At 40.3% G+C, this 23,378-nt stretch overlaps 1 protein-coding gene across 1 annotated transcript in view; it reads left to right on the top strand.

The window, feature by feature from the left end:
- Window positions 1–23,047, top strand: part of LOC117523161 (regulator of G-protein signaling 7) — a 212,956-nt gene extending 189,909 nt beyond the window's left edge. Inside the window, exons 15-18 of the mRNA XM_034184598.1 lie at window positions 531–717; window positions 885–974; window positions 22,811–22,840; window positions 22,941–23,047. Of these exons, the coding sequence (XP_034040489.1) occupies window positions 531–717; window positions 885–974; window positions 22,811–22,831 (298 nt within the window). The 3' untranslated portion in view covers window positions 22,832–22,840; window positions 22,941–23,047. The remainder of the gene's footprint in view (window positions 1–530; window positions 718–884; window positions 975–22,810; window positions 22,841–22,940) is intronic.
- Window positions 23,048–23,378: the final 331 nt, after the last annotated feature.

Here is a 23,378-nt window from a genome sequence, read left to right as displayed (position 1 = left end):
GGTAGGGGTCAATTGAGGAAATACACAGGGGTCAAAAATTAAAAATGCGGCAATCATATTGAAAATTATACCACATTATTTGTCTGAACATAAAGATTCCAAAAAGGTATTGTTTGGACTATCTACAATTGAATGTTCTGGAGTTATGGGGTAAAAACAGCAAGAGTGGTGACAGTTTCAGTTTGTGAAGGGGTCAAAAGTTAAAGTTGCTCCAATTTTGGTAAAACATGGTGCAAGTTATTGGTTGAGCTAATAGGATTAATAAATGGAATAGTTGACTGTGTTGAATGCTTGGTCTCCAAAGTAAAGGTCAAACAATGTCGACATCCATTGGATTCTATGACATGTAAAATATGTTACCCCATAACATGATAACTAAGGATGACACACTGTCCAAACTATTCCTTTTTGAAACCCTATTACCGCAACTAATAGTTTGCACCACTGATTGTGGTTATGCTTCAGTGGCAGATGTGCTTGTAAAGAGTGATATGTATCAATCACATTGTTTTGCTGTCTTCACACTTTAGGTTCTGGCTAGCAGTACAAGAACTGAAGAAGCGTCCCATCAGAGAAGTTCCAACTCGAGTCCAGGAGATCTGGCAGGAGTTTCTGGCCCCTGGAGCACCCAGTGCCATTAACGTGGACTCAAAGAGCTATGACAAAACCACCCAGAATGTCAAAGACCCTGGACGCTATGCCTTTGAGGATGCACAGGTGTGCAGTTATTAACCAGCAAATAATACAAACATCTTCTGTTTATTTGTGCTTTGGTTATGATATCATGAGAGATGAGAGTTTTGTCAGAAACATTATTATAATTTCATTTTGATACATTTATTGTTACTTGTGTCTGTTGAGTTTCACGTGTGTAAACATTTCAGGAACACATCTACAAGTTGATGAAAAGTGATTCTTACAGCCGTTTCATCCGTTCCAGTGCCTATCAGGAGCTATTACAGGCAAAAAAGAAGGTAATAACAAACACCTGTGCTGGTGCTTAACACTGGATACAAGTTTGATGTTGACAATACAACCAGAAAGAAGAAGAAGAAGAAAAACAGCCAGACGATACATAGAGCGCATGCTTACAACGATATCTGTGCTGCCTCCTTCTGGTGCTCATAATTTTTCAGCCCATTATCTGATAAAAAATTGAGTGTGCACGTCCTCAGTGTAATATGTTTGAATTTACAGTTTATGTACATGGGTGAAAACGTTTGTGCCCCCTTGAGCTTTTACACTGAATTTTTTTTATAACAAATAAAAAAAACTCAGTGAAAATAAATATCTACAATATGACAAATTAAATTTAAAAAGCCAAAGAAAAGGCACATATATGTAGAATAACAGAGAAGGATTTTCATACAACAAATCAAATGTAAGGTTGAGTCTGCCATTTGCCAAATTGTAGCCAAAACTCCACATCTTATTTTGAAGAAAATACTTCCCTGTTTCACTCCACTGAGAAGCAACAGACTTGTCATGATGTCTTGGTGGCTTCCCTCACTTGTCTTATCCTTGCATGGTTATTCACTTAGTTTTTGAGAACTGCCGACTCCAGACAGCATTACCAAACAGTACCATAGTGTTTCTTAATGATAGATGCAAATGAAGTCAAAGACATATTCAGTGACTTAGCAATGTTCATGTATCCATCCCTTGACTTACGTAAAGAAAACTGACTGTAAAAGTGATGATTTAGTTGTGCTATGGACACCATTGTTTGGCTGTTTACATACATATATTTTTTAATTTATGTCATCAAGTAGAGATTTGTTCTCATTTTGAATTTAAAGGGCTTAAATTGAGATCCCCCCCCCCCCCATTAAAACAATCCAGAATAATTTTATTTATTTATTTATTTGTTTATTTAGTCATCATAATAAAGAAAAAAAAATCTGTCAGAACTCAAGGGGGCGCAATCCTTTTCAAAGTAAGATACCTGTGGCACCAACTTTAATATCACTTCTTTCACGAGCGGGTGATTTATGATGCTAAGATTCAATTCAACACGATTCCCAATGCCTCCTGATATGCTTTACTTTGATGATCATATGATCATATTTACTGCAACAAAATGAATCATGTCTGTTGTGAAAAAGATAAATGAACTGAATTATAATTTTTAACACAACAGGAGTCTTCCAGTTGGCATTGCTGTGGGATGTGTTCTTCCAGACAGGAGAAGAAAAAAAAAAAAAAAAAAAACGCTGCTGATATCTGTCTGTCTGATAAAACAACTGCAGGCTGTGTTCTAATTAATAAACAACCCCATCAATAATTAATCAGAAAGGGAGGAATGGGAAGAGCAGAGCGAGTGGGGATTAGCTCACTGACTCAGCGTGGGATGTGGTTTATCTGAGTGTAAATGATATACAATATCAGTAAACTCAAACTTTTGCAGAACATCAGAACTTATTTAAAAACTTAAGACAGGAAAATAATTCAGTGAAGTCCACAAATATATGGACATTCACAAAGTGTTCTGTTATTTTCAATGTGTATCCAAACATTTCAGCAAACGGTGAGCATGACCTGATTTTGCAGACCTTCGGTGTGAATTTGAGGGCAAAGAAACTGTCAGGTACAACACAACCAAAAAGCTTTTACAGGTAGCAGGTCAATAAAGCAAACTGTAGGCAAAAAGACAAAAGATTTGCACATTGCACAGACAGCTCCCAGCAATTTAAACTGAGTAATGTTCTGATTTAACAGAGCTCTTCATCAAGCATAGTCAAACCACCGCCACAAAGCAGATCAAGTAATACAACCCCTGGCAAAAATTATGTAATCACCGGCCTCGGAGGATGTTCATTCAGTTGTTTAATTTTGTAGAAAAAAAGCAGATCACAGACATGACACAAAACTAAAGTCATTTCAAATGGCAACTTTCTGGCTTTAAGAAACACTATAATCAATCAATCAATCAACTTTTTTCTTGTATAGCGCCAAATCACAACAAACAGTTGCCCCAAGGCGCTCCACATTGCAAGGCAAGGCCATACAATAATTATGAAACACAGTCTACGTCTAAAGCAACATAACCAAGGGATGGTCCAGGGTCACCCGATCCAGCCCTAACTATAAGCCTTAGCGAAAAGGAAAGTTTTAAGCCTAATCTTAAAAGTAGAGAGGGTATCTGTCTCCCTGATCTGAATTGGGAGCTGGTTCCACAGGAGAGGAGCCTGAAAGCTGAAGGCTCTGCCTCCCATTCTACTCTTACAAACCCTAGGAACTACAAGTAAGCCCGCAGTCTGAGAGCGAAGCGCTCTAATGGGGTAATATGGTACTACGAGGTCCCTAAGATAAGATGGGACCTGATTATTCAAAACCTTATAAGTAAGAAGAAGAATTTTAAATTCTATTCTAGCATTAACAGGAAGCCAATGAAGGGAGGCCAACACGGGTGAGATATGCTCTCTCCTGCTAGTCCCCGTCAGTACTCTAGCTGCAGCATTCTGAACCAACTGAAGGCTTTTTAGGGAACTTTTAGGACAACCTGATAATAATGAATTACAATAGTCCAGCCTAGAGGAAATAAATGCATGAATTAGTTTTTCAGCATCACTCTGAGACAAGACCTTTCTGATTTAGAGATATTGCGTAAATGCAAAAAGGCAGTCCTACATATTTGTTTAATATGCGCTTTGAATGACATATCCTGATCAAAAATAACTCCAAGATTTCTCACAGTATTACTAGAGATCAGGGAAATGCCATCCAGAGTAACGATCTGGTTAGACACCATGCTTCTAAGATTTGTGGGGCCAAGTACAATAACTTCAGTTTTATCTGAGTTTAAAAGCAGGAAATTAGAGGTCATCCATGTCTTTATGTCTGTAAGACAATCCTGCAGTTTAGCTAATTGGTGCGTATCCTCTGGCTTCATGGATAGATAAAGCTGGGTATCATCTGCGTAACAATGAAAATTTAAGCAATACCGTCTAATAATACTGCCCAAGGGAAGCATGTATAAAGTGAATAAAATTGGTCCTAGCACAGAACCTTGTGGAACTCCATAATTAACTTTAGTCTGTGAAGAAGATTCCCCATTTACATGAACAAACTGTAATCTATTAGACAAATATGATTCAAACCACCGCAGCGCAATGCCTTTAATACCTATGACATGCTCTAATCTCTGTAATAAAATTTTATGGTCAACAGTATCAAAAGCAGCACTGAGGTCCAACAGAACAAGCACAGAGATAAGTCCACTGTCCGAAGCCATAAGAAGATCATTTGTAACCTTCACTAATGCTGTTTCTGTACTATGATGAATTCTAAAACCTGACTGAAACTCTTCAAATAGACCATTCCTCTGCAGGTGATCAGTTAGCTGTTTTACAACTACCCTCTCAAGAATCTTTGAGAGAAAAGGAAGGTTGGAGATTGGCCTATAATTAGCTAAGATAGCTGGGTCAAGTGATGGCTTTTTAAGTAATGGTTTAATTACTGCCACCTTAAAGGCCTGTGGTACATAACCAACTAACAAAGATAGATTGATCATATTTAAGATTGAAGCATTAAATAATGGTAGGACTTCCTTGAGCAGCCTGGCAGGAATGGGGTCTAATAAGCATGTTGATGGTTTGGATGAAGTAACTAATGAAAATAACTCAGACAGAACAATCGGAGAGAAAGAGTCTAACCAAATACCGGCATCACTGAAAGCAGCCAAAGATAACGATACATCTTTGGGATGGTTATGAGTAATTTTTTCTCTAATAGTCAAAATTTTGTTAGCAAAGAAAGTCATGAAGTCATTACTAGTTAAAGTTAATGGAATACTCAGCTCAATAGAGCTCTGACTCTTTGTCAGCCTGGCTACAGTGCTGAAAAGAAACCTGGGGTTCTTATTTTCTTCAATTAGTGATGAGTAGAAAGATGTCCTAGCTTCACGAAGGGCTTTCTTATAGAGCAACAAACTCTTTTTCCAGGCTAAGTGAAGATCTTCTAAATTAGTGAGACGCCATTTCCTCTCCAACTTACGGGTTATCTGCTTTAAGCTACGAGTTTGTGAGTTATACCACGGAGTCAGACACTTCTGATTTAAAGCTCTCTTTTTCAGAGGAGCTACAGCATCCAAAGTTGTCTTCAATGAGGATGTAAAACTATTGACAAGATACTCTAACTCCCTTACAGAGTTTAGGTAGCTACTCTGCTCTGTGTTGGTATATGACATTAGAGAACATAAAGAAGGAATGATATCCTTAAACCTAGTTACAGCGCTTTCTGAAAGACTTCTAGTGTAATGAAACTTATTCCCCACTGCAGGGTAGTCCATCAGGGTAAATGTAAATGTTATTAAAAAATGATCAGACAAAAGGGAGTTTTCAGGGAATACTGTTAAGTCTTCTATTTCCATACCATAAGTCAGAACAAGATCTAAAATATGATTAAAGTGGTGGGTGGACTCATTTACTTTTTGAGCAAAGCCGATAGAGTCTAATAATAGATTAAATGCAGTGTTGAGGCTGTCATTCTCAGCATCTGTGTGGATGTTAAAATCGCCCACTATAATTATCTTATCTGAGCTAAGCACTAAGTCAGACAAAAGGTCTGAAAATTCACAGAGAAACTCACAGTAACGACCAGGTGGACGATAGATAATAACAAATAAAACTGGTTTTTGGGACTTCCAATTTGGATGGACAAGACTAAGAGACAAGCTTTCAAATGAATTAAAGCTCTGTCTAGGTTTTTGATTAATTAATAAGCTGGAATGGAAGATTGCTGCTAATCCTCCGCCCCGGCCCGTGCTACGAGCATTCTGACAGTTAGTGTGACTCGGGGGTGTTGACTCATTTAAACTAACATATTCATCCTGCTGTAACCAAGTTTCTGTTAGGCAGAATAAATCAATACGTTGATCAATTATTATATCATTTACCAACAGGGACTTAGAAGAAAGAGACCTAATGTTTAATAGACCACATTTAACTGTTTTAGTCTGTGGTGCAATTGAAGGTGCTATATTATTTTTTCTTTTTGAATTTTTATGCTTAAATAGATTTTTGCTAGTTATTGGTGGTCTGGGAGCAGGCACCGTCTCTACGGGGATGGGGTAATAGGGGGATGGCAGGGGGAGAGAAGCTGCAGAGAGGTGTATAAGACCACAGCTCTGCCTCCTGGTCCCAACGCTAGACAGTCACAGTTTGGAGGATCCCAAAAAATTGGCCAGATTTCTAGAAATGAGAGCTGCTCCCTCTAAAGTGGGATGGATGCCGTCTCTCCTAACAAGACCAGGTTTTCCCCAGAAGCTTTGCCAATTATCAATGAAGCCCACCTCATTTTTTGGACACCACTCAGACAGCCAGCAATTCAAGGAGAACATGCGGCTAAACATGTCACTCCCGGTCTGATTGGGGAGGGGCCCAGAGAAAACAACAGAGTCCGACATTGTTTTTGCAAAGTTACACACCGATTCAATGTTAATTTTAGTGACCTCCGATTGGCGTAACCGAGTGTCATTACTGCCGACGTGAATTACAATCTTACCAAATTTACGCTTAGCCTTAGCCAGCAATTTCAAATGTCCTTCGATGTCGCCTGCTCTGGCCCCCGGAAGACAATTGACAATGGTTGCTGGTGTCGCTAACTTCACATTTCTCAAAACAGAGTCGCCAATAACCAGAGTTTGATCCTCGGCGAGTGTATCGTCGAGTGGGGAAAAACGGTTAGAGATGTGAACGGGTTGACGGTGTACACGGGGCTTCTGTTTAGGGCTACGCTTCCTCCTCACAGTCACCCAGTCAGCCTGCCTTCCCGACTGCACGGGGTCTGCCAGGGGGGAACTAACGGCGGCTAAGCTACCTTGGTCCGCACCGACTACAGGGGCCTGGCTAGCTGTAGAATTTTCCACGGTGCGGAGCCGAGCCTCCAATTCGCCCAGCCTGGCCTCCAAAGCTACGAATAAGCTGCACTTATTACAAGTACCGTTACTGCTAAAAGAGGCCGAGGAATAACTAAACATTTCACACCCAGAGCAGAAAAGTACGGGAGAGACAGGAGAAGCCGCCATGCTAAAACGGCTAAGAGCTAGTAGCTACGCTAAGCTAGCGGATTCCCAAACAGGGAATCCGACACTAGACAGGCTGTGGAGCAGCACAGGCAACGCACGACAACAGTGCTAAAATAAAATAAAAATCCACTAGACAGGCTGTGGAGCAGCACAGGTAACGCACAACAACAGTGCTAAAAAATAAAATAAAATAAAAATAAAAATCCACTGGACAGGCTGTGGAGCAGCACAGGCAACGCACAACAACAGTGCTAAAACAAAATAAAAATCCACTAGACAGGCTGTGGAGCAGCACAGGTAACGCACGACAACAGTGCTAAAAAATAAAATAAAAATAAAAATCCACTGGACAGGCTGTGGAGCAGCACAGGCAACGCACGACAACAGTGCTAAAACAAAATAAAAATCCACTGGACAGGCTGTGGAGCAGCACAGGTAACGCACGACAACAGCGCTAAAAACTAAAATAAAAATAAAAATCCACTGGACAGGCTGTGGAGCAGCACAGGTAACGCACGACAACAGTGCTAAATCAAAATCCACTGGACAGGCTGTGGAGCAGCACAGGTAACGCACGACAACAGTGCTAAAACAAAATAAAAATCCACTAGACAGGCTGTGGAGCAGCACAGGTAACGCACAACAACAGTGCTAAAAAATAAAATAAAATAAAAATAAAAATCCACTGGACAGGCTGTGGAGCAGCACAGGCAACGCACGACAACAGTGCTAAAACAAAATAAAAATCCACTAGACAGGCTGTGGAGCAGCACAGGTAACGCACGACAACAGCGCTAAATAAAAATCCACTGGACAGGCTGTGGAGCAGCACAGGTAACGCACGACAACAGCGCCAAAAAAATAAATAAAATAAAAATCAAAATCCACTGGACAGGCTGTGGAGCAGCACAGGTAACGCACGACAACAGTGGTAAAAAATAAAATAAAAATCCACTGGACAGGCTGTGGAGCAGCACAGGTAACGCACGACAACAGTGCTAAAAAATAAAATAAAAATCCACTGGACAGGCTGTGGAGCAGCACAGGTAACGCACGACAACAGTGCTAAAAAAAATAAAATCAAAATCAAAATCCACTGGACAGGCTGTGGAGCAGCACAGGTAACGCACGACAACAGTGCCAAAAAATAAAATAAAAATCCACTGGACAGGCTGTGGAGCAGCACAGGTAACGCACAACAACAGTGCCAAAAAACAAAACAAAAATCCACTGAACAGGCTGTGGAGCAGCGCAGGTAACACACGACAACAGTGCCAAAAAATAAAATAAAAATCCACTGGACAGGCTGTGGAGCAGCGCAGGTAACACACGACAACAGTGCTAAAAAATAAAATAAAAATCCACTGAACAGGCTGTGGAGCAGCACAGGTAACGCACGACAACAGTGCTAAAAAATAAAATAAAAATCCACTGAACAGGCTGTGGAGCAGCACAGGTAACGCACGACAACAGTGCTAAAAAAAAAATAAAAATCCACTGAACAGGCTGTGGAGCAGCACAGGTAACACACGACAACAGTGCTAAAAAATAAAATAAAAATCCACTGAACAGGCTGTGGAGCAGCACAGGTAACACACGACAACAGTGCTAAAAAATAAAATAAAAATCCACTGAACAGGCTGTGGAGCAGCACAGGTAACACACGACAACAGTGCTAAAAAATAAAATAAAAATCCACTGAACAGGCTGTGGAGCAGCACAGGTAACACACGACAACAGTGCTAAAAAATAAAATAAAAATCCACTGAACAGGCTGTGGAGCAGCACAGGTAACACACGACAACAGTGCTAAAAATAAAATAAAAATCCACTGAACAGGCTGTGGAGCAGCACAGGTAACACACGACAACAGTGCTAAAAAATAAAATAAAAATCCACTGAACAGGCTGTGGAGCAGCACAGGTAACACACGACAACAGTGCTAAAAAATAAAATAAAAATCCACTGAACAGGCTGTGGAGCAGCACAGGTAACACACGACAACAGTGCTAAAAAATAAAATAAAAATCCACTGAACAGGCTGTGGAGCAGCACAGGTAACACACGACAACAGTGCTAAAAAATAAAATAAAAATCCACTGAACAGGCTGTGGAGCAGCACAGGTAACACACGACAACAGTGCTAAAAAATAAAATAAAAATCCACTGAACAGGCTGTGGAGCAGCACAGGTAACACACGACAACAGTGCTAAAAAATAAAATAAAAATCCACTGAACAGGCTGTGGAGCAGCACAGGTAACACACGACAACAGTGCTAAAAAATAAAATAAAAATCCACTGAACAGGCTGTGGAGCAGCACAGGTAACACACGACAACAGTGCTAAAAAATAAAATAAAAATCCACTAGGCAAGCTGTGGAGCAGCACGACAACAGTGCTAAAAATAAAATAAAAATCCACTGAACAGGCTGTGGAGCAGCACAGGTAACACACGACAACAGTGCTAAAAATAAAATAAAAATCCACTGGACAGGCTGTGGAGCAGCACAGGCAACGCACGACAACAGCGCTAAAATAAAATAAAAATCCACTGAACAGGCTGTGGAGCAGCACAGGTAACACACGACAACAGTGCTAAAAAAAAAATAAAAATCCACTGAACAGGCTGTGGAGCAGCACAGGTAACACACGACAACAGTGCTAAAAAATAAAATAAAAATCCACTGAACAGGCTGTGGAGCAGCACAGGTAACACACGACAACAGTGCTAAAAATAAAATAAAAATCCACTGAACAGGCTGTGGAGCAGCACAGGTAACACACGACAACAGTGCTAAAAAATAAAATAAAAATCCACTGAACAGGCTGTGGAGCAGCACAGGTAACACACGACAACAGTGCTAAAAAATAAAATAAAAATCCACTGAACAGGCTGTGGAGCAGCACAGGTAACACACGACAACAGTGCTAAAAATAAAATAAAAATCCACTGAACAGGCTGTGGAGCAGCACAGGTAACACACGACAACAGTGCTAAAAAAAAAATAAAAATCCACTGAACAGGCTGTGGAGCAGCACAGGTAACACACGACAACAGTGCTAAAAAATAAAATAAAAATCCACTGAACAGGCTGTGGAGCAGCACAGGTAACACACGACAACAGTGCTAAAAATAAAATAAAAATCCACTGAACAGGCTGTGGAGCAGCACAGGTAACACACGACAACAGTGCTAAAAAAAAAATAAAAATCCACTGAACAGGCTGTGGAGCAGCACAGGTAACACACGACAACAGTGCTAAAAAATAAAATAAAAATCCACTGAACAGGCTGTGGAGCAGCACAGGTAACACACGACAACAGTGCTAAAAAATAAAATAAAAATCCACTGAACAGGCTGTGGAGCAGCACAGGTAACACACGACAACAGTGCTAAAAAATAAAATAAAAATCCACTGAACAGGCTGTGGAGCAGCACAGGTAACACACGACAACAGTGCTAAAAAATAAAATAAAAATCCACTGAACAGGCTGTGGAGCAGCACAGGTAACACACGACAACAGTGCTAAAAAATAAAATAAAAATCCACTGAACAGGCTGTGGAGCAGCACAGGTAACACATGACAACAGTGCTAAAAAATAAAATAAAAATCCACTAGGCAAGCTGTGGAGCAGCACGACAACAGTGCTAAAAAATAAAACAAAAATAAAAACGAAAGCGTTAGCAAGCTAGTTAGCCTGCCAACGCTGATGAAGGCCAGCTGATAAAAGAGCTCCGTCGCGATGCTTCGACCGTTAGAGGTCTTCCTTAGGCGTTGGAGCACGGTGAAAAAGTAAAAAAAAGTAAAAAAGTCTTGAAAAAGACTGTTAATTCAAAGAACTCAAACAGCTCAGTTCAAACAGCTAACAGATACAGCAGAACACCGCTGTGCTCCGGAACAGGAAGTCATGGACAGATGTCTATGAAATTTCACCAAGAAATCAAGAAAAAAGATTGTGGCAGTCAGTAACTGTTACTTTTTTAGACCAAGCAGAGGAAAAAAATATGGACTCACTCAGTTCTGAGGAAAAAATTATGGAATCACCCTGTAAATTTTCATCCCCAAAACTAACACCTGCATCAAATCAGATCTGCTCATTGACATTGACCCTATGCCATGACATTGACCCTATGTGTCTTTTTGCAAGGAATGTTTTCACAGTTTTTGCTCTATGGCAAGATGCATTATCATCTTGAAAAATGATTTCATCATCCCCAAACATCCTTTCAGTTGTCCAAAATATCAACGTAAACTTGTGCATTTATTGATAATGTAATGACATTACAGTGCCTTTACCTGACATGCAGCCCCATATCATCAATGACTGTGGAAATTTACATGTTCTCTTCAGGCAGTCATCTTTATAAATCCCATTGGAACGGCACCAAACAAAAGTTCCAGCATCATCACCTTGCCCAATGCAGATTCGAGATTCATCACTGAATATGACTTTCATCCAGTCATCCACAGTCCATGATTGCTTTTCCTTAGCCCATTGTAACCTTGTTTTTTTCTGTTTAGGTGTTAATGATGGCTTTCGTTTAGCTTTTCTGTATGTAAATCCCATTTCATTTAGGCGGTTTCTTACAGTTCGGTCACAGACGTTGACTCCAGTTTCCTCCCATTTGTTCCTCATTTGTTTTGTTGTGCATTTTTTGATTTTTGAGACATATTGCTTTAAGTTTTCTGTCTTGATGCTTTGATGTCTTCCTTGGTCTACCAGTATGTTTGCCTTTAACAACCTTCCCATGTTGTTTGTATTTGGTCCAGAGTTTAGACACAGCTGACTGAACAACCAACATCTTTTGCAACATTGCGTGATGATTTACCCTCTTTTAAGAGTTTGATAATCCTCTCCTTTGTTTCAATTGACATATCTCGTGTTGGAGCCATGATTCATGTCAGTCCACTTGGTGCAACAGCTCTCCAAGGTGTCACTCCTTTTTAGATGCAGACTAACGAGCAGATCTGATTTGATGCAGGTGTTAGTTTTGGGGATGAAAATTTACAGGGTGATTCCATAATTTATTCCTCAGAATTGAGTGATTCCATATTTTTTAACTCTGCTTGGTCTAAAAAAGTAACCGTTACTGACTGCCACAATCTTTTTTTCTTGATTTCTTATAGTGTTTCTTAAAGCCAGAAAGTTGCCATTTGAAATGACTTTAGTTTTGTGTCATGTCTGTGATCTGTTTTTTTTTCTACAAAATTAAACAACTGAATGAACATCCTCTGAGGCCGGTGATTCCATAATTTTTGCCAGGGGTTGTATACAGACAAACAGGCTCACTGAGATGCTTGTGATCTGAGAGCCAGTCGCATCATAAGGCTGAATCAATCAACACAGAGGTAATAAGGGTGTAAAACAGACAGCTGATCACAGCAATTTCTTAATCAGGATCAGGTTTTGTAAAGAGGAGTCTCTCACTGTTAAGTCTACGTTCCACGTCAGCTATTTTCATAAGCATTGTGATGATAGCCATCATTCTATCAAAGCTTTCTGCTAGCTTACCAGCAGCGTTTCAAAAGCATATTTATGCTCTGCTTCACTTCAAAAATGCACCAATTCTATTTTTGATGGATGGTGTATGTGATACACTTCTTACCAGCCCATCAGGTAGCAATTTCCACATGAAGACATGATTCTCTCTCATCATGGTGTCTCATCAGAGTTTTCCTCCTGCGAACAACCACTGTACAGATTTTGAATGTAGTAATAATAATAAGAAGACAGTCAATACGATGATTATAAAGGGATAATGTATTTTAATAACTAAAACACAGTCACCAGTCTTTCATCAATGTTGGTCAATCAATATTACTCTGAGTGCTCTACTTTTACAACTTTAATGTTAAGTGCCACTGAGTGGAATTGGTAAGAGCCTTGTAAAAAAATCTGTTTGCTTTGTAAAAGTAAATTAAAACATTAAGAAGCAGCTTGGATTGATTGGTAGGTTTTTAAGGCATTTACTGAGCTGTTCAAGCATATACATTGGATTGACTTTATTGTGCTTGCAGTGTGATGTGTTCAAATGTAATATCGTGGAAAATAGTTGGATCGGGACTCTATTGACAGATTCTCAATATTACACTGCACGGACTGGGATCAGGGCAAAACAACTATCTGGACATCCCTGTGAAAAGCCTTATTCTACATGCATATATTACATCCCACACATCAATGATTAAATGAAATATGTATCATAAAACACAAAGTGCTCAAAGAGAACATTTATCACAAAAACTACTATGCAGTTTTTTTTCCCACCAAGGTACTCACAAAACTGGGCCAACCAGAGAAGGGCTAGACAACACTACAAAACTCAGACAAATTACACCTCTGTGAAAAGGGCAAAAACAAACCAAGAACATCAAAGCCACGGTTATAGATCAATATCAAACTCACCACATCAATATTAAATCCAAAATGTGTAAGAATTTAAAGATTGCCCAGCAATATCAGCACATCCTGAAATCAGATGCTAATCTTAAACTAGTCTTTAAAGCTCCCCCTACTCATAGTTAACATGTTCCAAGCATTTGTGATGTCATAGATAGAGGCAACCTCCCACCACAATGAACTGCTCATTTTTTATTGGCTATTCCAGATGGTAATTACAAGTACAGACCTGCCAATGTTGAAGGAATTATTGGAATTTGACTTAATACGCAAGGAGGTGGGAATCAGCTCATGTACATGTGCGTGTGGCCAAAAAAAGTGTGTGTGTGTGTGTGTGTGTGTATGTATATATATATATATATATATATATATATATATATATATATATATATACCAGACTCAAAGGGGTGACCCTCTGCTTGGGCCATGCTACCGACACAATATATACCAGACTCAAAGGGGTGACCCTCTGCTTGGGCCATGCTACCGACACAACTGACAAAAACAATTTCCAAACGAATATACAGGAAATTTTAAAGGTGCACAGGACAGAAGGGTTGCAGAAGTAAACACCACTCCCATCTCTGGATCGAGCTGCACCTCAAACAGAGAGAAAAAACAGAATCAAGTATCAGAAAGACAAAAAATACATTGTTGATTTCGAAATACTAATTTATTTATTGTCAGAAATCTGTGCAAATGTGTACCTGAACTTAAAAGTGGAACCACTTGCAGTAGATCTGGCCAGACCCTGACAACAAAGTTTACCAAATGACTGTAATAGAAGTTAATGAATGGCCTTGAGTGAAAAAAACAATCCTTCCTGACAGAGTGCATTAAAACAAAGTAAGCCATTTACAGGCACTTAATATAAAGTAAAAAGTAAATTGAACTAAAGGGCCCCTAAATCAAACAATTAAATAGACAAACCAATAGGAGCAAAATACGCAATCAGTTTGAAGAAAAAAAAAAAATTCTGTTTCACTATTTTTTCACCCTCAAATCCACTTCCAGGAGTTTCAGTTTGTCTACCTCAGATTTACTTAGTTGACACGAACAAACAGTTCACATTAGTTGAATTTACATTCCGGAGCCTCTGAGGTAATTTTTCTAAAGCTCTGGTCACACTGAGGCAGCTCAAGGAAACTTGCGAGGAATTGGTTCTACACATTTGTGTTCCTTCTTGTCTGACAAAAGTCCTTTTCCCATCTGCAAAATGAGTTCCTTGTCAGCTGATGTCTGCTGAATCCATCAGAAAGTTTTGTGCGTGTTCAAAGCAGAGGTCAGGCGGAGCGCTTTCTCACTGCCTGCACATTTGTATGCCTTTCTGTCCTCTGCTCGTCGTATTTTTCCTGCGGCTGTTCCGTGGTTCATTCTGGCTTTCTTTTCGGCCAAATGTCAATCAATCAATCAATCAATTTTATTTATATAGCGCCAAATCACAACAAACAGTTGCCCCAAGGCGCTTTATATTGTAAGGCAAGGCCATACAATAATTACGTAAAAACCCCAACGGTCAAAATGATCCCCTGTGAGCAAGCACTTGGCAACAGTGGGAAGGAAAAACTCCCTTTTAACAGGAAGAAACCTCCAGCAGAACCAGGCTCAGGGAGGGGCAGTCTTCTGCTGGGACTGGTTGGGGCTGAGGGAGAGAACCAGGAAAAAGACATGCTGTGGAGGGGAGCAGAGATCAATCACTAATGATTAAATGCAGAGTGGTGCATACAGAGCAAAAAGAGAAAGAAACACTCAGTGCATCATGGGAACCCCCCAGCAGTCTACGTCTATAGCAGCATAACTAAGGGATGGTTCAGGGTCACCTGATCCAGCCCTAATAATAAGCTTTAGCAAAAAGGAAAGTTTTAAGTTTTCATTTGTAACCTTCACTAATGCTGTTTCTGTACTATGATGAATTCTAAAACCTGACTGAAACTCTTCAAATAGACCATTCCTCTGCAGATGAACAGTTAGCTGTTTTACAACTACCCTTTCAAGAATTTTTGAGAGAAAAGGAATGTTGGAGATTGGCCTATAATTAGCTAAGATAGCTGGGTCAAGAGATGGCTTTTTAAGTAATGGTTTAATTACTGCCACCTTAAAAGCCTGTGGTACATAGCCAACTAATAAAGATAGATTGATCATATTAATGGTAATTAAATAATGGTAGGGCTTCCTTGAGCAGCCTGGTAGGAATGGGGTCTAATAGACATGTTGATGGTTTGGATGAAGTAACTAATGAAAATAACTCAGGCAGAACAATCGAAGAGAAAGAGTCTAACCAAATACCGGCATCACTGAAAGCAGCCAAAGATAACGATACGTCTTTGGGATGGTTATGAGTAATTTTTTCTCTAGTAGTTAAAATTTTATTAGCAAAGAAAGTCATGAAGTCATTACTAGTTAAAGTTAAAGGATTACTCGGCTCAATAGAGCTCTGACTCTTTGTCAGCCTGGTTACAGGGCTGAAAAGAAACCTGGGGTTGTTCTTATTTTCTTCAATTAGTGATGAGTAGTAAGATGTCCTAGCTTTACGGAGGGCTTTTTTATAGAGCAACAGACTCTTTTTCCAGGCTAAGTGAAGATCTTCTAAATTAGTGAGACGCCATTTCCTCTCCAACTTACGGGTTATCTGCTTTAAGCTGCGAGTTTGTGAGTTATACCACGGAGTCAGGCACTTCTGATTTAAAGCTCTCTTTTTCAGAGGAGCTACAGCATCCAAAGTTGTCTTCAATGAGGATGTAAAACTACTGACGAGATACTCTATCTCACTTACAGAGTTTAGGTAGCTACTCTGCACTGTGTTGGCATATGGCATTAGAGAACATAAAGAAGGAATCATATCCTTAAACCTAGTTACAGCGCTTTCTGAAAGACTTCTAGTGTAATGAAACTTATTCCCCACTGCTGGGTAGTCCATCAGAGTAAATGTAAATGTTATTAAGAAATGATCAGACAGAAGGGAGTTTTCAGGGAATACTGTTAAGTCTTCAATTTCCATACCATAAGTCAGAACAAGATCTAAGATATGATTAAAGTGGTGGGTGGACTCATTTACATTTTGAGCAAAGCCAATTGAGTCTAATAATAGATTAAATGCAGTGTTGAGGCTGTCATTCTCAGCATCTATGTGGATGTTAAAATCGCCCACTATAATTATCTTATCTGAGCTAAGCACTAAGTCAGACAAAAGGTCTGAAAATTCACAGAGAAACTCACAGTAACGACCAGGTGGACGATAGATAATAACAAATAAAACTGGTTTTTGGGACTTCCAATTTGGATGGACAAGACTAAAAGTCAAGCTTTCAAATGAATTAAAGCTCTGTCTGGGTTTTTGATTAATTAATAAGCTGGAATGGAAGATTGCTGCTAATGGTCCGCCTCGGCCCGTGCTACGAGCATTCTGGCAGTTAGTGTGACTCGGGGGAGTTGACTCATTTAAACTAACATATTCATCCTGCTGTAACCAGGTTTCTGTAAGGCAGAATAAATCAATATGTTGATCAATTATTATATCATTTACTAACAGGGACTTAGAAGAGAGAGACCTAATGTTTAATAGACCACATTTAACTGTTTTAGTCTGTAGTGCAGTTGAAGGTGCTATATTATTTTTTCTTTTTGAATTTTTATGCTTAAATAGATTTTTGCTGGTTATTGGTGGTCTGGGAGCAGGCACCGTCTCTACGGGGATGGGGTAATGAGGGGATGGCAGGGGGAGAGAAGCTGCAGAGAGGTGTGTAAGACTACAACTCTGCTTCCTGGTCCCAACCCTGGATAGTCACGGTTTGGAGGATTTAAGAAAATTGGCCAGATTTCTAGAAATGAGAGCTGCTCCATCCAAAGTGGGATGGATGCCGTCTCTCCTAACAAGACCAGGTTTTCCCCAGAAGCTTTGCCAATTATCTATGAAGCCCACCTTATTTTTTGGACACCACTCAGACAGCCAGCAATTCAAGGAGAACATCCGGTTAAACATGTCACTCCCGGTCCGATTGGGGAGGGGCCCAAAGAAAACTACAACACAAGCAGAGAAAGGACCGACACAGTAAGCACAGCTCCATGTCTTGAAGAAATAAACAGCGCTCTCTTTCTCTCAGCGAGGAGATGCAGTGCGAGTTGTTTGAGTGAGGATACATGACGTCATGTGTATGTGTAAATCAGGAAAATCCTTCTGCTCAGTGCAGGTGTCAGTGGAAATGTGACATCATCTGTCCATTAGTGCCCCAACTCCACGGGAGACTGATGAATTTTCAGACAGACAAAAATTTAAATAGGCAACTAATTCTTTTGCTCTATCAGCCAGAGTGTGACACAGCCTTAAGCCCCCATCTCATACTCACCAAATGAGCTAAAGTTAATAAACTAATCATAGTTTGGGTGTTTCATTAACACATAGTTTGAGTTTGCGGTGGTTTCCATGACAGGTGGCTTGGGTGCGGGTATTGTGGAGTAGCAGTGCTAACGTTGACAGGCAGCGCTAATGCTACCAAGCTACTGATACCTGCTAATGGTGCTAACATACACATTAAATAAAAATTTCACTTGATAGAAACACAGATTTCTTAGGTTGTCCGTTAGTACAACTAACCACATAGCAAGCCATATTATTTGGATATTTATCATAAAACTGCTCAGAAAGGACAGCCACAGATGGGCCACAACAGTTAGCAGCCAATGCTAGCGCTCTCAACCTGACATGTTTCGCTGGCCACATTAGCTGTGTGTAGAATATTGTGCAGTGTTTGGTCAAACTCTTCTTATTTTGCTTTTCAGCAAACACAGACGCATGCAGCACAAGTTGTCAGTAAGTTTTTTGAGAGTTTTTCTGCGCATTTTTTGAGTGGCAAATCAAACCAGCATACTTTAATGTCAAATGCAGGTCTGGTAGAAAAAACAAGGACAGGTTGGCAGGTCTGCAAGTGTACATGATGCCCACAATAGCATATTATGTCATTCATTTACTTAGCTTGTCTGCATTCCATTTTAGAAGCAATGTGTAGATGGAGCTGATGGCCACAACGCTACTCACTGCTTGCTAGCTCCCTGGCGGCATAACATTGCATTTCAGAAGCTTTTCAACAAAATATCTAGGCTTTGTCTTGCTTCAAATATACAAGTCTGTTTATGATGAATGGACAACTCTTTGTAGCTACCTTGTGAATTTTTTTTTTTTTTAATCTAGTTGGTGGCATCCTCTTCTTCTGGAGAGTTTATTGGTAGTTGGCAACCTGTTAGCACATTACTGCCACAACCTGGACAGGAGTGTGTACTGTTACCTTGTCTTCCATCTTATCATACAGTCACCCAACACCACTGACACCTAGTGGTCAGAGGGAAAACACCATAATCATCACATCCCCCTTTCTTTGAAGAGAATGCTACACATAGTGCAGCAGATAACAGAATATTTGCAGAGGAATTGTTCAAATCTGGTTACAAGTACCAAAATTTGACTGTGTATACCTTTTGGTATATATTTTACACAAATAACGTTAGCCATTTGAATTTTAAATCGGGGGCCAAATAGGGGTCAATGAAGAATTGCACAGGGGTCAAAATTAAAAAAAATGTTCCAATCATATTGAAAGCTATACCACATTATGTGTCTGATCATAACTATTCCAAAAGGGTATACTTTGGACTATCTATGACTGAATGTTATGAAGTTATGGGGTAAAAACACCAAGAATGGTGACAAAGGTCAGTTTCAGTTTGTACAGGAGTCAGAAGTTAAAGTTGCTCCAGTTATTGTAAAACATGATGCAAACATGATGCATCTCCTCCACTCTCCCTTATCGCTGTTCTCTGCTTTGACCTTCAAGTCCCTACTTCACCAGACTGTGAATTCCTCAAATTCTATTGGATTGTGGATCTGTTGGATTACTATTGGATTAACCATGGAATTGATCAGCTGGTCTCTGAACGCTATTGACACCATTTTTTTCTACAAGAAGGTCAGGACCGGGGGATCCTACCTGCCCAGATGGAACGTATCCTGCGGGCTATGTTCTCGACTCCTGGAGTTCCTGGCGTGTGGCATGCTTGGCGCCTTTCTCTGTTGAGGATGTCGAGGATTTATTCATTTTTGGTCTCATGGCAGCAGGGCTGGTACTTTTTGGCTTATGTGCAGCCCTAATCTACCGGAAAATTGGCAAGACGGCGGCATCAAGAACCACGGCCCCTCGCGTGTCCGTCATGATTAATGAGGTTAGCAAGGCAGTGTATTCTCAGACTGTGATGACTCTTGAACACAGATGCAAATTCATAATTGGGAATATTCTTAATTCATAATTGGGATTTGATTGTTCAAGTAGAACTGTTAAAAAGTGTTTTTCAATGCTCAAACCATAACATTACAGGCTTATCAAGCCTGAAAGTCAAATTGCCCGACTGTTTTCCTCCAGAGGAATGTCTTCGGCCTGGGGATCATTTGGCTGTTTCTTATCTCAACACACAAAGACAATAAACTGTTTTTCACAGGACTAAATCATGCTTCATTCCGTCCCCCCACCCCCTCCTATCCCCCATCAACACTCCCCCACATCGGCGCCTGCTCAAGTATATCTCATATTATTGCTTGAGTTAATAGGGTTAAAAAAGGAATGGTTTGCACCATGTGTCATGCTTAGTTGTCATTTTACAGGGTAACATATGTCACATGCCATAGAATCCAATGTTTGTCGACATTGTTTGACCTTTACCTTACAGGCCAAGCATTCAACACAGTCAAAACGATTCAATTTGTTAATCCGATCAACACAACCAATAATTTGCACCACTTTTTACCAAAATTGGTGCAACTTCATGATCAGACAAATAACATGGTATAGTTTTCAACATGATTGGAGCATTTTTAAATTTTGACCCCTGTGTAATTCTTCAATTGACCCCTACCTGGCTGCCTATTGAAACTTTAGGTGGCTAATGTGCTTTTGCAAAAGAGTAATGTCTAAGGTGTATGTGTCCCAGTTTTGGTGCTTGTTTCCAGAAATGATTGTTACAGTTATCTGCTCCACTAATAATGTGGAACTAAGTGAAACTGATAGTCATATAAACAACTTCTTTTTTGGGGGGTGGGGGGTTGGTTGTTCTTCTGTTCCTGTTGCACTGCACTTTACTTTTTAACATTTATTTGGTGCAGTTGTTAAAAGTTCCAGGTAAGGTTAAATAGACATATATATAAAACATTGTGTGACTGTACAGTATATAATGGATGTCACTCCATATTTCAGGAATATAGGGTATTAAATTTGGTGTCAATTTACTTGTAATATTCAAGTTTCTGGCTTGATTGTAACACTTTTTCAAAAACTCTCCACTTAAACATTTACCCTGAAAATGATAACACCAGCTACATGTTTGGAAATAGTTTTGTACATTGGGGACAATCTGACACCAAAATAAAGCACATAGAATCAGCCCAAAGATCTGCTTGTAATGTAGCGAGATGTGTACTGGAGGTAAAATGTGATTTGGTTTATTTCTGCTATACAGTTTGGAAACATCTTGGGTGTTGATTTGGCTTATCAGTACATGTATGCCTAAAGCCCTGTTCTCACGTTCACAGCTTTGCATTGTAGAGGTTCGTGGTCTACAACCATGACAGTCAACGGGTGGTAGTTGGCCATGAATGTGATGTAGTCCTTTGTTTGATGATGTAATGCACCAGAGTTGTACCATGTAATGTATGCATAAAACAAACTGTAGTAAAACATGCCTAGTGATGTCATGTAACTGTCAAGAGGTGGGGATGGACTGGTTGTCACCCTGGGTGGTTGCCATTTAGGACCTAAGGTGTTTCCGTGGTGTTGTGGATGTGGCGAAGCACAGCGCCAGCTCCCAGACTTGAATTCACATTGTGGGCTCCATGGAAATACAAGGGATTGCCAAAGTATGGCAAAGTTCATGACAGAAAACAGAAATTTTGAAACATCTTGAAAATCTTGGTCACTGGATTGCTGTTTGGTGATGCTGACATCTTTGCAGGCAAATGAAAGTTTAAGTGTTTGGGGTCCTGGTGCTGCCTCTCTTGCTGTATGGTTGTGAGACTTGTATGGTAACCATTGACCAAAGGCGATGGCTGGCCATCTTTGGTACAAGGTGTCTTCACAAGACCCTTGGGTGCTGCTACAATGACTTTATATCAAATGAGTGGTTACTAAGTGAGACTAAGATGAGGAGAATCACTTGCATTGTGAGGAAGCACCAGCTACAACATTTTGGCCATGTGACCCATTTGTCTGTACACAATCCAGCACACAGGTGTCAAAGTGTTGAGGACCCCAGTAGCTGGTGAAGGTTAAGGGGACACCCACGTTTCACCTGGCTGCAACAGATAGTTGGCTATTTTAGAATTGTGGGAATGGACTAGTTGTCTGCCTGGGGATCACCCAGGGTGGTTCTGTGGTGTTCTAGATGTAGCAAAGCTCAACACCAGCGCATACTATAAGACTTGACTTGAAAATCTTGCCATGGTTAAAACTTGATCAAGGTACAAAGTGTCAAACTTGTAGAGACATTCATTTGCCTGGGCAGCGGAATGTATCTCCTTGGGCCCTTGGTCGCCAAGTACAAGAGACACCTGCGAAGAGCTCCTGGAGCCATTAGGTTAGTGGACAGAGGTGTTTGCCAGGGAAAGAAAGTCCAATTATGTAGGGTCCAGGTGTTACTGTATGGGTCTGAGACATGGAAACTCACCAGTGCACTAAGGCAACAACTACATGTCATCGGTACCAGGTACAGCTTGGAATGTCTTTGTGTCTAATTAACGGTTACTTTGGAGACTCAGATGAGGAGTATTACTTGCATTGCAAGGGCACATCAGACATTTTTGCCATGTTGCGGTCTCTGGACATGATCTATCAAGCAGGTGCCTCAGTGTTGAGAACTCCAGTGGCTGGAGGGGTTCCACCTTTCACCTGCCTGCGGCAGATAGATGGTTACTTTCAAGGGGTGACAATGGACTGGTTGTCTGCGTGGGTAGTTGCCATCCAGGATCCAACGCAGTTCCATGGTGTGATGGATCCTCCCAGACCTGTGAAGGTTTTCCAATTTATGGAAGATCTTTTAAACCATGACTTTCCAGGATCCATATCCATGAGCGTGAGAACAGGATTTAACCCTCACTGTGTGAAATACTCCGTTATAAGGAGACAGTTTAGAAAAGTAAGTTTTAACATTTGAGTTTTTAGCAAAAACAAAGTATGATGGAGATATGTTTCCTCTTTCTTAATTCTGAACTGGTGGAACTGAACAGATGGTTTATCCTCAGTTTGGCCTTCAGGCTATTTTTGCTCAACATAACTCGAATGATTCTACAAATCCTTTACAATGTCTGACATTTTCACTCAACATATGCTTTATTTGCTCCCACAGAAAAGTAAGAACTTGTTCTGAAGACTGTTCTTTCCAGGTAAGACGCAACTTGTGAATGTTTAAAGCACCATATTGGTGTTAAATATGCACTCTGTTTGCGTTCACAAATTTATATTTCTTTGCATGTTCTTTCTTCCCAGCGCAGGGGAAATCATTAGCATCCAAGAGGCTGACTAGTCGTGTGACATCATGCTAAAAATCATGCTAAAAATCAATGCCGCCTCTCTCTGGGATCCGTCCATCCGTTCCTGGCTCAGCCAGATGGGCCACTTGTTCGTCTGTTGTCCACGGGATGTTGCATGTCCATGGAGAGGCTGCTTCTTCTCTCTCCTCTTACAGTACCTGATAGATCTCCAGTGTTCTCAGAAGCGAGGCGTTACTAGACTGACAAGACTGGTGAGAAAAAGAAAATCCAGTGTTCCAGTTCTTTCCATCGTAACTGCCGGATTTGAGCCCCCTCTCTCACTTCCTGCTGAAACAAATGATGTCATAGAGAAAAAAGAAACAGAGGTGGGAAAAGAATAAAATGACATCTTAAGATAATCAATCTAAACGGTGTAATTGTTCT

Source organism: Thalassophryne amazonica, chromosome 13 (assembly GCF_902500255.1).
Source record: "Thalassophryne amazonica chromosome 13, fThaAma1.1, whole genome shotgun sequence".
Classification (NCBI taxonomy): domain Eukaryota; kingdom Metazoa; phylum Chordata; class Actinopteri; order Batrachoidiformes; family Batrachoididae; genus Thalassophryne; species Thalassophryne amazonica.
This window is presented reverse-complemented; position numbering and strand designations above follow the sequence as displayed.